Here is a 15,065-nt window from a genome sequence, read left to right on the forward strand (position 1 = left end):
TTTTTCATCAACAGAATTCCGCAAAATGAAGTATTAAGCTTTTGTAGGTTTTGTTATTAGCTACAACTTTTGTTAACAACTCAAATCCGTATCTCTTATGCATGACGAACCAGAGCGAACAGAAGCCACTACTATTTTTTAAGTTTGGCCCGCTCTAATTCGTGATGCATAAGAGATACAGATTATAGTTATTAGCATAAGTTGTAGTTAATAACAAAACCTACTAAAATTCAATACATCATTTTGCAAAATGCTGTTGATGAAAAAAGTTAGAGGCAAATGAATGTAAATGAATGCATGAAATGAATGTAAATGATTTTCCTTGCCTGGTTTCAGCTACGTGCATTCACAGAAACATTAATATTTGTACTTGTGAAATTGCGAAGTGTATCACGAAAAAGGACGCTACAGGGAATCAACTTAAAGTTCGTTTAATTCCTTTAGGTAATCAACACAATATTCATCATTTGAAATTAGAGTTTAAACCCTCTGCGTGAAATAAGTTGCGAATAAGTTCTCTAACTTTTGACATACAATTAATTATTAGGTCAAGGCTATTTTTCACACAGATGGTGCTGTTACATTGGTAAGAAGTAATAATAATCCCCCCCTAGAAGTTTTGAAAAGTGGAAATAATACGCTTTTGATTCATATCCAGGTCAACAAAAGAGAACGAAAACCTAAAGAATTCATTCGTGGACTTTGCCATTCAGTTAAACAAGCTACAATTAAATAAAACAAGTTTTCTCCCATAAATTTTTACCCGGTTACCGGGTAGTCCCCAAAGAGCCTAAAAATTGAAATTTGAGAGAGCTCATGCCATGACACACGATGTGTGATTTCCCTCCCACAGACTTCAGAATAGAGTAGCTGGCACTGAAAAAGTTGCCAGTGCATTTTATGTATTAAGATTAATTATTAAGATAGATATATTAAGATATTATTTAAGCATTAAGATTAACATCCAAAGTCCCTCCTTTCAAGCATAGTCCATTCTATGCGCACGATTATTGATGATCCGAAAGTGAGAATAACAATAACAAACCAACATTTTTGGCTGAAGCGAAAGTGAGCACGGCAAGAAAAAAATACTCAAAATTAAGTTTAAAAAAACTCAACGTTGGGTTCTATCATTTGAGGTCTGCCGTTGAGTGAATCAGAAAAGCGGCGTTGGTTAAAATTTACTCAACTATTGAGTAATAATAAATGAACTCAAATATAAGTTTATTTTCATTGAGGTTGCTTTTATGCGCATTTCATTTTCACAAGCGTTGATAGACGAGTGGTCAACACACGGGCCCCGTAATCTCAACGTCCATGGTTCGGTTCCAGTCTGCTCCGTTTTATAATTTTTTTGTCAACACCAGGATTACTCAAAATTGAGTTTTTTTCTTTAACTTAATTTTACCTAGCCCCACGGAAGCCACGTGATGAGTGAAAGGAACTCAATTTTGGGTACTTTTTTCTTACCGTGAGGATACCAAACTTCACACTTCAAAATTGGATTACCCAAGTATGCGTGTTATAAACGTCAGAAAGGTCAATACTAGACCAACAATTGAAATAAGCGGAACAACCAAACGTTAACAATGGCTTTAAACGCAAATTCCTCGAGAATCAAAGCACATCCAAGCAATCTAACACCGTCATCTGATAGAGCACACTTCTTTTATCGAATGACATTGTTAGTTTGCGTGGGAGTGTTTTGATTCTCGGGAATTTTGTGTTTAAAGCCATTGTTTACGTTTGGTTGTTCCGCCTATTTCAATTGTTGGTCTAGAATACTCCTTTCTATTAAGCATATTAAACACAAAAATGCTTCCTAAGACCCACTTCTAACAGGATTTCCTGCCTTTTCTCTGATTGGAGCGGGGCTTAGGAAGCATTTTTTCGTTGATTATGCTAAAATGGAGGGACTTCGGATGTTAATCTAAATGTATATATACTTCATCAGCTTCATGCTGCAGTATGCTTCATCAATAAGTATGGACCGTGAAGCCATTAAAATTTCCAATTGACACGCTTGCTTATTCAAGAGCAAGAGCACCGAGTTCGTTGAATTCCTCAACGAACAAAACATCAATATCGCCATCATCACCAAAACGCACCTGAAGCCCGAGATTAACATCTTCCTTCCCGATTTCCGGCTTGTGAGGCTAGATCGAACCAGCTCCGGGGCAGGAGGAGTGGCCATCCCTCTAAGGAGGAACATCTACTGTCAGTGGCTGCCGAGCTTCCAGCTGAAGATAATCGAAGCCGTAGAGGTGAAAGTTCCTACTCCTGTCGGCCCCATCACCATCGTTGCGGCTTACTGCCCCAAACACGACGGCGGGAAAACTTCATCATTGCTGGCTATCAAACTTTGGGCAACAATTGGCGCTATAAAAAAGAGACCATCCTGTACAATAACCTGCAGGAAGCGCAGTACAACATCTTGAGTTCGGACACTCCCACCCGGTTGAGTAGTTCCGGTTCTCACGCTACCATCGACATCTATATCATCAACTTGGCCAACAACATCTCGCAACCTGTGGTTTACCAAAAACTCAGCTCCTCCGTGAACCAACTCGAAGTTTCCCGACGCAACTATCACCACGCCGACTGGGCGCAGCTCCAACGCTGCGTTGACACCAGTATCAGATATGACGTCCAGCCAGAAACGATCGACGACATCGACCTGTTTCTGCGCTCTATGAATGAAGCGATTTCCCGGGCCATATAGCAACATGTGCCATTATACAGACAGGTGAGTAATATTCTGACCCTTGACAGGCCCACTAAAGACCGCATTAGACTCCACAACACCATTCGTATGCAGTACCAGCGTACCTAACCTGAAGACCAAATGCAACCGTTTAAACAAAATCATCCAAGCCAAGGATGGTGGATCTCAGAAATAACGATTTTGCAAACAAGATTCGCTCTCTCCCAGATTGTGCCAAACCATTCTGGAAAATGGCAAAGATTATAAAAATAAGCCGAGGCCCATCCCTCCCCTTTCCACTCTTAATCACAATTCGGATCCATCCTTACTCATTACCCCAGTTGAACAGGCCAATGCTCTTGGTCAACACTTTGTGAATTCACATAACCTTGACCAAGTCATGGTGAGTCCCCACGAGCCTGCAGTATCGGAGGCAATGTCTAGAGTTGCTGCCACCCCCGTAGGTGTCCTTGACGAAAGTAGAATATCGGCTGATGAGGTGATAGCAACCATTAAATCAACCAAGAACATGATGGCCGCTGGCGTCGATGGAGTGGTCAACTTCGAGTTGAAAAACTTGAGTGTTGACTTCTTCGAGCACCTTACAGCGGTGTTTGGTGCTTGGCCACTTCCCTGCATGCTGTAAGTTAGCCAAAGCCATTCCAATCCACAAGTGCCAAAAGCTATCGTCCCATTAGCCTCTTGTCCTCCAGCTCGAAGCTATTCGAAAAGTTGGTACTCAGCCGTTTGCTGGTGTTTTCAAATAATAATAACATCTTTCTCAAAGAGCAATTTGGGTTTAGGTAAGGGTTACTACATAATCAAGTGGAACAACTCCGTTTTTAAAACATCTGCCATGGCATTGTTGGACGTTGAGAAGGCGTTCGACAATGTCAACTTCCTGATCTTCCTTGTCGGACAGATCATTCCAGGCCTTCTTGAACAATTCTCCTTCTGATACGTTCAATGTTGATGCTGGGGTTCCTCAGAGTAGCCTTCTTGGTCCTATCTTCTTCAACATCTTCATGCCAGTTGTTTCTCCCCTTCCGGGTAATGGTGTTTTGTCAATGTTTGCGGGTGACACTGCCGCTAAGTCATACGTGCTCTAACGAGAAAACTCCAATCAGGCCTGGATGGTTTGTCCGACTATTTCAAAAGCTGGAAGATTTGCAGCTAAAATATAGACGATACTATTTCCGCACTCCAATTCACCAGGCTTGTTCCACCTGGTAACTTAAAAGTCCACTTTGGTAATACTCCCATTGAATATTCGAGTGATGTCGTCTACCTTCGTCTCACCCTTGATAGCATGTTGCTGTGCCGTTACCATGTGGACAAAACATCCATCAACCGCGCTGCCCACATATCAACAGAAAGTCCACACTTTCCCAGAAACCAGCTTACCGTCCACTAGCAAATCATCCTCCCAGCGATTGAGTACGGAACGTAAATCTGGGAGGGCTGTGCTAAGTGCCAACAGCTTAAACTTCAAAGGATCCAGAACAAGATCCTTAGGATGATCCTCAACAGTCCCCCACGGACTTGAAGTCTGAGATCCACCGCCTGGCTGGTCTTCAGACACTAGAGGAGCGGAGTATGCTCAGTTTCGAAAGGTTCAGAGTAGACGCCTGTCTGAGATCAAATCACCACATCATACGCAATCTTGCCAATTAGGTTAAGTTGTTAGTAGTTAGGTAAAATATCAAATTATTTTTTAAATTTAAGCAAAACGCACCCCAAGGGGTTTTCTGTCGACTAGTTGAAAAATGCAAACACGTAAATTAGAATAACAAATTAAACAAAGATGAAGAGTCCTTCAGGCTTATCAATTGGAATTTTTGAACAATGTAAAATCATAAACAATGGAAAATTAACGTAATTTTAATACTACTGTTTAAAAATGTCAATTAATCTATTAAGTAGTCTGTTCAAGGCATTTAAAAAAATTGAAAATATGAAAAACTTTCGAAGTCTCTTTTGAAAAAAAAGATCAAATCCCGGATGTTAGATTTGTTTGACCTATTGTGTAAACCTGAATTACTTTGGTAATGCTCTTGAAACTCTTCATTCATTAATTCATTCATTCTCATGAATTTCCTATCAATCTTCTTAGAACTTCTTGAAAACTTTTTCAGATTTCCATTCTCTTATAGTTTGTTTACATCACACTTTAATGCCATGGAGCTATCTTCGAACTGTCCTGAAAATGCCCATCGATATCTTTGATTCCCTTGAAATTTTCCTCGGAATTGCCAATAAATCTTTTCTCAGAATTCTCTTGAAACCATCTCAAAAACTGTACGAAAGTTTCCTCAGAATTTGATTCGTTTAGAATTCTTCTCAGAATTCTCCTTGAATACCCTTGGAACTCTACTAATAATTATTTTTAAGTCATCCGCAAAATTTCATTCTCAACTCTCGTCTAAATTACCTTCACGGGGAGAAATGAGACTAATGAAACATCTAAAAATATGGTTGAAATTTGTTGATTCAAACTGAATAGTTCGCAATTTTGTTTGAAACAAAATAACTTTTTTTAGCTAGATTCAACCCATGATGTCTTCTGATATAAATTTAGATGTGTATGCGCAATGGCGATTAGCAGTCTAGATTAGTACATTCTACGATCTACAATACATTTTAGAACGTTGCACATGAGATGCCATCCATTATTCATTTACATGTTGGTACACATGTAAATTATTGCAGAATAATTGTTTGTTATGGGTCATCATTTGTGTTAACATTCGGCCATTTTGGATTTTCCAATTTTTTTCAAAATTGCAAATTCGATCTTTTTTAATAAATCCTATAAATCTAACACTCTAATTATTAATTGGATAGTTAGTGATGATGGTTTCAAAATTTTACACGGTGAGGTGCAATCTTAAAATGCTTTTATTTTGGAAGTGGAGCATGCTACGTTAGTAGAAAACTTAAGGACTACTCAATAGACATATACCGTATGCGTGATAATGTTTGCAACATTGAACAAAGTCAAAATTAAAAAAATTCTCAAAAATTTTCGAGTTTTTTTAATTTATTTAAAAGGGGGATGTTTCTCAGAGTCTTAAACTATGTTAATCATCGATCGAGTTCCCACTTGCTGAAACTTACGGCCTTCACACGCTTCCGGAATGCACGGCAGGTTCTAATAATGTAGTGTGGATCCATTTCCCTCCAGGTACGGGTCAATGTTTGTCTGAGGCTTGCTGTACTCGGGTGGCGTTTTGAACAGGCCTTGGCCTTCATGACACGCCATATTGAGTAATCCAGCGGATTAAGATCGGGGCAGGATGGCGGCCACATATCCTTCGCCCAGAACGGAAGATGTTCCTGCAACCACTTCTGAGTGCGGTACGATTGCACTCGTATCCTTCCCCGTGGAAAATTTTGAAACCATCATAACTTTCATAGTTCTTCTATTCTTCTCGAGTGCTAACTTTGATTTGCCAATTGCTTCTTTTGAATTTTTCAGATGCAACTATTCAAAAAACATATTTTTAACTGAAACTTTTTAGAGTTGGTTGGAAATGCTAACATGTAGCTTTAGTGTGATGATTTATTAGCTAGAGAATGATCTTTAGAAGAGGGTAGGTGGATAGTTCCGTTAGAGTACGGCAGTATGAAAATTGAATAGAAGTTGAAAATGAGCGAAGGGCCATTAAAGCGACAGTTTTCAAGATAGACGCACATTTTTGCCTAGCCCGTACGATGTACGCGGGGACTTGAAGTATGTCTCCAAGTCCACAGGCAAAAATGTGCGTCCCTCTTGTTGCTCATAAACTGACTGCGGCTGTGGAATAGTTCTAGCGACGTTTTCATCACTACCTAAAGCCCCACGTTGTGAGAGCATTTCCAGTCGATGCCATTTTTGCCTGTGGACTTGGAGACATACTTCAAGTCCCCGCGTACATCGTACGGGCTAGGCAAAAATGTGCGTGTATCTTGAAAACTGTCGCTTTAATGGCCCTTCGCTCATTTTCAACTTCTATTCAATTTTCATACTGCCGTACTCTAACGGAACTATCCACCTACCCTCTTCTAAAGATCATTCTCTAGCTAATAAATCATCACACTAAAGCTTCATGTTAGCATTTCCAACCAACTCTGACAGACCTTTCCCATTGAAAATAGCTTTATTTATATTTACACACAATCACAGCTTTTTAGCTGTCAGGTCAACAGCAAAACGTCTCATGGATCACCTTATTGCTCCGGAACTTACCTGATGAGTCGGTCTCTGCCGCTTCGGACGCCCCTCGCCCGATGCTCCCGTTGGGATCTTTTGCTCCGTTGCCGATGATTTGGGAGCCCCAGCTTGCATTTGATACGTCTTTAATTGAAACATGTCCTGTTGAATAGAAGAAATAGAGGAAAGTTAGTAAAGCAGCTGATTGCCAAATATTTGCATTGTATATAAAGATACTGCGTGTGTCACGTTGTAAACTTTACGCAAACAATTTTCCCGGTCAAAAGTCACATTCTGGGGATCAAACGCAGTACCCCGCACCGGTCACTAACTCGTGATGCGGATGCGACAACACGTTGCCTATGATTAGACCGTCTCGTCGTCGTCACTCTCTGTAGTTCACATAACCTCAAAGGTCATGACAATTTTGCTCCCACCCTCTCTGTCCATCCACCGGACGCCATGCTAACCAGACGACTGCTCTCTTTGCTCACCCAATCGAGCTCGAAATGAGGTTTACAAAAGAAAGATCCACATGAGCGAGTTGCTGTATCCATCCATCTAAGTACAGACTCCGACGCAACTCTTCCTCTCAATTTATGACACCCTCTGATTTTTTTTGCGATGTTTGCATTTGTCCGTCGCTGATGTAGAAACATGTGTGTCGTGTTTCAGTTTTATTTTCATTGTTGTAAGTCACTAAAAGAGGTTGAAATGTGTTTGACTCATAAAACATGTCACACGAATCATAAAATCGCTGATTGTGGCACTCTGCAAGCGAAATTCCATAATTCCGAAAAACATTTTTTTTTATAGCGAAGTAAGTCGAAGCAACGTTGCCACTGGTAGAATTTTCCGATTGATGGCGTCTGAATGTTTTATTACCTCGAATGGGACACTTTTGGATGTACCTATATTGGAAAACCTGTTTACGTTGTTGTTTCCTCTTCAACTGAAGGGTGTGTCGCTTCTTCTCGAATTGATCGAGTTGAATTTAATTTTTGCAATAAATTTTCTTGCCACCACCCTAGGAAGAGACTGGTGGTGGCGACGAGACGCTGTATTCACCACTTCTTGCCATCGCCAGCTTAGTCTAAAAATAACCATAACACATGGCAGCGGGGTAGATGTTCAGAGTAAACCACCATGCGGCTCCATCGAGTTTCACCCAATTCGTCTGCTGCAGCTGCAACGCTAAATCCGGATTGCGCCACTGCAACTCGTTTGCATTGGAAAAGCGACCCTTTTTGTGTACGAATCGGCTGACGAAACAGTTCAATGGATTTTAGACAGAACCACCGGTCAACAACTACCGGATCCATTTGTCGATGTATTGACATTTATTGGCTCCCACTTCCTCTCTTACTAACGAGCACACCCCGTCTGCTGTTCCACTATAGTTGTCGTGTTAATTAAATTCCAATTAAATAAGTGTCGTGCACTGGTAAGATTTCGCCCTTCCGTCCGTTTCCTTTTTAGCCCACTTGCTCGGTACTGTGCGGCGTGGCGGCAGATGATGCTTGCGGACATTGCCGTTACGGTCGCTTGCTGGGCGCCCCTTGGTGAATCATTCAAGTGGACGCGACGAACAGGTGTCCCGAGACTGTGAATGGCATTTTCGGTCGACGGCGTGCCAAGTGTCCCTTAACTTTAGACTGGTTGGAAAGTTTGGAAGGCTTATGGACAGTCGAACAGGCTGCGGCATATTGCGTTCTACAGCATGGTCAGACAAGTTGAAGTGAAAATGTATTCCACGTGTAATTTTTTTGCTAAACTTGGATATTCAGTCAAATTACCTATTTCGTCTGTTGGCGTATGATCTGCAGAGATTTACAGTTAATACGGCACTGAAACTATTTATAGGAATATACAATTAGAGAACATATTGTATTATGCATTTGAAACTGGACTCCTCAAAAGTGCGGAATTTTGTCCTGGTGTCTTGTACGCACTTATTCCTTATGAGTATTTAGTTTGCCGGCAATTCGATTTGTCAAATGAGCGATTCGATCTGTCGAACGGGCGATCAGATCTGTCAAACGAGGTGAGACACAAATCAATACAATATAAATTTTACGTGTGTTCGTGTCCTTGCTCATGATATGACGCGATGGGATGAGTAGATGGCGGTAGTGTTTAACGTATTTTAAATATGGTGTCTTCGACAAGAATTTGAATGCAGCTTCCATGAGCTGTCACGTCGGTTCGTCGGTGCTGCGCGCAATATGGAAAACCACTTTAATGGACTAGGACATTTTTGGTTTGAGAAAAGACAACAAACAGAGCCGTAGGTACTTATAGAGCGAATTCGTTTATCATCGGGATTGGAACCTTTTCCAACCCAGTGCGAACTTTTTGTCAGTGCGAACCTGAACCAAAGGAAGGTTTTAAAAACAAACGATCAAACTAACGTTTGTTAGTAAACAAGCAGACCCAATCTTGATACCCGATCCAGGTTGGAACTGAATAATAAACGAATTCGTTATCAGGATTTAGTGTAGTCACAAAGACTTTTATTTTTACAGAATCAATTGATGCCGATTTTAAGTATTTAAGTTATAAGTTATTAAAATCATATTTTAACACAAACGTTAACTAGGGGAATTTACGTATTCTCGTCAATCTAAGCAGTGTCCACACTTCTATTAGCATTTTCTCAGCGTCACGCACATATATGACGTGTCTGTTGGTTTACATTCATCTGCTGCTTGCTTCTCTATCCATTTTAATCGACAGAATTCTTCAAAACTGTTTGAAAGCGTTTTTACAACGCTCCAAACTTCTCAGGTGAGTGTGACTATTGTCGGCAGCCTCGTTTTCTTCGGCAACATTCCCATTAGAACTGCGTGTTAACCAGCTGTTCTATTATCGGCAACTTGAAATCAACCCCATTTTAGAGTACGTATGCTTCATTTGAATAAAAATCTGCCATAACAGGACTGCTCAGACGTACACATACAATCAGATTGAAGCTGAAAGACTAAAGAATCGTTTGGATGCATTCAGGGAAGTGTGTTGATGGGAAAACATAGTGAAATTAACGTTTAAATTTTGGTTGCCGAAAACAGTCAATGGGTGCCGAAGCCGACATTTACCCTATGTTAACTTTCGATTTTTTTCATATTTTACCAAATTTATTTCAATGCAGAGCTAGAACATAGATTATTTTCATATGTCTACGTGAATGAAGCTATGAAAATTTATTTAAAATTTGAGTTAGACCCTAGGGCCAAATACTGGAGCACTAGTGCCATAAACTGCTCACTTACCCTATCTAATCTAATACAAATGTGGCCAGTACGAGAAAGCATCATGGAAAATGATTAGGTTAGAGAACGTCTAGATTTGTTTCTTGTAAAAAATGATGTTTGCAGCATATCTTTGATATGACAAACATCAAAACGGCCAACTCCGTTGCATTTGCCGCTAAGATGATTCGAGTTTAAATAAATCTGTTTTAACAGCGATTCATTTCATGAATCTACAGGGGTGGAAGGATGCGTGTACCAAACGCTGAGTTATTTAAGAGTGAAAGTAACAATAGTATAGTGTAATGGAAAGTGTAGAAGATAGAGTTAGTGTGGAATAAAGAATGAGTAGAATCGAGTGAGCGTGAAGCGTGATAGACCGTATGTTAACTGAATATTGTCGCTAGACTTGTAAACCAAAATGACCAACTCGCGATAATCGATTTTCCTCTTGTTGTGTACGTTAAAGATAACGTCGCATCTAGTGCGAACTATAGCGCATCATTTGACGAATACAGCGCACTAGATGCGACGTTATGTTTAACGTACATAACGAGAGTAAAATCGATTGTCGCGAGTTGGTCATTTCGGTTTTCAAGTCTAGCGACAATATTATTGGTTGGAGAATGTTGATAAGTTAGCAGGTATAAATATGAGGTACCTAAGCTCGTGACGGCATTTTCTAGTAACGAATTTTGGAGGAGACTGATGTTGAGAAGGAAAAGCAGCCGCAACCGTGGCTGTAAACCTCGGTCCGGTCACGACAGAAATATCTTACTAACTGCCTCCAATGTTAGCCAAATTCCTAATTTATAGATAAAAATGGAATGATCGCACCAAAACTGGTCAACTTTTCCGAGCTTTGAAAAACTGCTATGAAATGTTACAAGTGGAGACGTCCTTCGGTCGCTTCTTCTTGATGTGGCTGGATCGAACGATTTGATGTTGAAGGTTTAATTTTTCATAACTAACACTTGTTCGTGGATCCAGCGGTTATGCGAGGGGGCAACAAACACGTCATTCTTCATAATAAATATAAGCAATAAATATAGGTAAAATGATAAACTCCCAAAATTATACAAACTTTTTCATCTCCTCTCTTTTTTCTATCAGCCGCTCACTTCCTTGATGATAAGATTCTTCCTGCAAAGATATCTAATTAACAAGATATCCCACTAATTCCTCATACAAGGCATATAATTCCACCCGTATGTGATCGCAGTGCCATCTGTTGAGTGCACATTGAAACTGTTGGGAGTTCCCCGCCAACTTGACCACCTGGGCTCAATAACTGACAGGTGTCAGCATGATAGATGTCAATCCGGACGTTGATGATCAGTCGAGGAAAGAGAACGATATCATTCTCGAAGTCATCATCATTATATTGCGATATCAAGATTCTTACTTGTTTGTGATTGTTCCGATTTTCAATCATTACCACTTTATACGCAACAGAAACACTTGAGAATACAATCACAATGTGCTTGTAATATGTTTTGCTTTCGAGCGAAAGAGTTTCCAATATATCACCGGTACCAGTAAAATGCCCATAGCTGAGGGGCCTCATAGCCTAGTTAGTAAAGGCACGGTATTACCAAGCCGGAGGCGGCGGGTTCGATTCCCGGTCCGGTCGAGGGAATCTTTCGGGTTGGAAATTTTCTCGACTTCCCTGGGCATAGAGTATCATTGTGCTTTTGCCACACAATATACAAAATTCATGCATTGGTAATTGGCATCGAAAGCTCTCAATTAATAACTGAGGAAGTGTATTTTAGAACACTAAGTTGATAGCACGCAATAAGCTAATATGCAGTAAGCAATAAGCTTGAAATGCGAATAAGAAGAAGAAGACCAGTAAAATGCAAATTTCTAATAGTAATTGATGATTTGCGGAGCTGGTGCTCAAAAGAATCTTAATAAGCATAGAAGTAAACATGGGAAAAGCATTCACTCTCTCTAAAGAATTATTGCAACACCCCAGTCACTGGCACTGCAACGTATCGAAATCATTGCTAAACGTAATAAAATATGCCGTCTTCTTTGGCCAACGCAGCACGCATTATATTCAAAAAATACATTGGAATAATCATTACTTTCCTATTTTATAACGTAGGAAGTATTTGTCAACGCCGGTGAAAGCAAACGCAAACGGAAGTAGCAGAAGCTGAATGAAGACGATGAGTGATGACACCGCTTCGTGTTTTGATTTGCGCAGTACCGTCCGCTCAGTTGTGTGGGTTCGTACATGTATAGATGATAGTGTGCGTGTTTTCTTCCAGCGCTGCAGTTCAACGTTGTCTCGTCACAAACCGGTTGGCGCTGTTATCTGTCTCTAAAAAATCCAAAGAGTGAAGGGGGTCTGATTCAAGTCACCCTTCAACTTGGTAACGACCACATTTCCTTTTTTAGCCCAATCATTCACAGTTATATTGGTAGCGATTCACCATCGCCACGCGGCAGACACTCTCCTTTCCCAAATCGATATAACACCAATTACGATATTTTCTTAATTAAAACACACGCACATAAGATTCAGTACAATACCAATCAATCGTCCAAATACTTATCACACATGTTGAAAAAAAAACTTATTTGAACTCCCCGGAAAAACAGATAAATTCGTGACAGCTCATGAAAACCCAACCCTCCGTGGGCTGAGCCTACTATGTTTGCATAACTGGCTCACTTACCTCATGTGTTAAAATATTTTTTTCTATCTTATAATTTTAAAAATTTAGCTAAGAAACTACGGTATTTTTAACCAACTTTTTACCATCGTGATTTAGGAAAAAAATTGCAGCTACATTTTTAAAGAATCATATGAAAAACAGATTTTCGTGGATTTTTTATATTTTTTCATTATTAAAAACAATCAAAATCTATGTTTTTGACAAGGAGTAAGTCACTCAGCACAGGTTGGCGAAAGTAGATTCGGCACAGCTTGGGCACATCCTTTGTCATTGAAGTTGTTCACAACATTACGTGCTGCCAAACTCATTTCAAGAACAACATGTGAAAAGGGCATACAAGCTTTTTGTAAACAAACATTCTTATGCCCTTTTCTCGCCACCCATATGACACCAACGCAAACCATCAACATCACCGGATAGGGGAAGGTTTTCCCTTCCCGATGATGTTGTTAGTTTGCGTGGGCGACCCTCGGTTGGCGAGAAGAGGTCCTACAAAGGTTTGTTTACAAAAAAGCTTGTATGCCCTTTTCACATGTGGTTCTTGATTTGAACAATACCGAACTAATTTTCACGGTACAATCACACGGAGTTTTTTTTTTGTTTTAACTCAACCTAATTAACTTACAATGTTTAAACCGATTTTCACTTGTTGAGGTACTACGATCGAATTCTCCCGGAACTCCAACCCGATGGTAAAACCGCACGTCTGAGCTTGAGATTATTCTTATTGGCGTAAACCTTTCCGACGTCGAAAACCTCCGAGAGCTTCTTGCCCGGAAGCATCACCTTCAGCAGTTCCTCTTCCAGATTGAGCAGAAAGGTGTAGTGCTTCTGAATCGTTTCCGTCGGATTGACCAGCAGCGTTCGGACGGGCTTTTTAATAGTAGGACTTGTAACGCGCACCCAGAGCACAGATGGTCGATCCAAAGTGCAGATAGTTCTCGTCGCTGAATGCACTGAACTTCAAGCTGTAACCCGACGGGATAATCGCCGGGTAGCACATGTCTCCACATCGGAGACGTACCTTTTGTCCGTCAGAGCCTGCTCGACACCCTCCGACAGTTTGGCATGTTTTACTTTCTTATCAGCATCAATAATCTTTGTGATGTGATCTTTGAGGTGCTTGTTGAATACGTCTACCGTCCGATGGTGATAATCTCGGAGCTTTTGTCTTGTCCTTGATGAAGCCTCGCCATGATTCACAGAATTCACCCGAGAAGTTTTCCTTGGAGAAGCCGCCCAACGTTTTGCCATCTTTGGATCCTTGATCTGCTTCAGGAAATCGACCTTCTTCTTGCTGGTCAGGAAAAAGATTGACTTTTCACACAGCACTGTAATCGTAGCGGTGAGCTCGTATTCCAGCAGCCAGGTCTTCAGCGAGGTTGATTTTCTGTAGATGGTTTCCTCGTCTACGCCGAATGCAATCCACCTTCTGCAGCGAATCATCATGGGAGAACTCTGGTTCCTTAAAGCTGGCGTAGAGGCATTTTACTCGTCGGTAGAAGGAATCCTTATCGAGCACAATATTCGACATTGTCGGGGCCGTTGCGATTACAACCTAAACATTCAAGCTGCCAGAAATACCGAGTTGCCAAATTAACCATATTATACGTATTTTAAAAAATCGCAGTTTCCTCTATGCCCGGCACTGCCGGCACAATCGGCACACCACCGGTACACTTGCGACACACTGAGAAAAATGTTGACCCAAGATTGGAGAGCACAGTGACCTACCCCCGAAGGGTGCGAAACATCTAAATCTCGATTTTAAATGGTCGAAAAATCTCACACTAGCGAATCAATCTACGGAAAATCTTTTTTCGTCTCTTGCATCTAAACCCATCTACTCGCATCGCTCTCCACCTTTTTGCAGGAAATGTACAAACTCATAATCAATCGTGTTTCTATCTATTAAGCGCGAGTAAATCTCATATCATCAAAACAAAAAATTTCCTGCATCATAGATAGAGTCGCCCCCCCCCCCTCACCTACCCCTTGGTTTTTGGCCTTTTTTTTTTCTCAACACTTTTTATTGTCGTTCCAGGGAAAATAATTCGACGCAAATGACAGTCACAGCATGCTGTTAAAGCTGATAATCAGATGACAAATTAACCCCGCTAATTAGCACACCGTTGCAAACTAAAAATTGCTCAAACGTCATTCAGTATATGGAATGGAAGTAAAATAGAACATTGCTGAACGGAACGCAGAATCAAAACAAAACAGCAAAT

At 40.6% G+C, this 15,065-nt stretch overlaps 1 protein-coding gene across 2 annotated transcripts in view; it reads right to left on the reverse strand.

Moving 5' to 3' along the window:
- The window catches only part of sbm (sobremesa), a 129,920-nt gene that overhangs the window by 52,652 nt on the left and 62,203 nt on the right, over window positions 1–15,065 (reverse strand). For both annotated transcript variants that reach the window (XM_065225678.1, XM_065225676.1), the window contains exon 2: window positions 6,933–7,058. In XM_065225678.1, the coding sequence (XP_065081750.1) occupies window positions 6,933–7,058 (126 nt within the window). The remainder of the gene's footprint in view (window positions 1–6,932; window positions 7,059–15,065) is intronic.

The sequence above is a fragment of the Ochlerotatus camptorhynchus genome, unplaced genomic scaffold (assembly GCF_037179485.1).
Source record: "Ochlerotatus camptorhynchus isolate MF236.1 unplaced genomic scaffold, CSIRO-AGI_Acam_v1.1 ptg000232l, whole genome shotgun sequence".
Taxonomy (NCBI): domain Eukaryota; kingdom Metazoa; phylum Arthropoda; class Insecta; order Diptera; family Culicidae; genus Ochlerotatus; species Ochlerotatus camptorhynchus.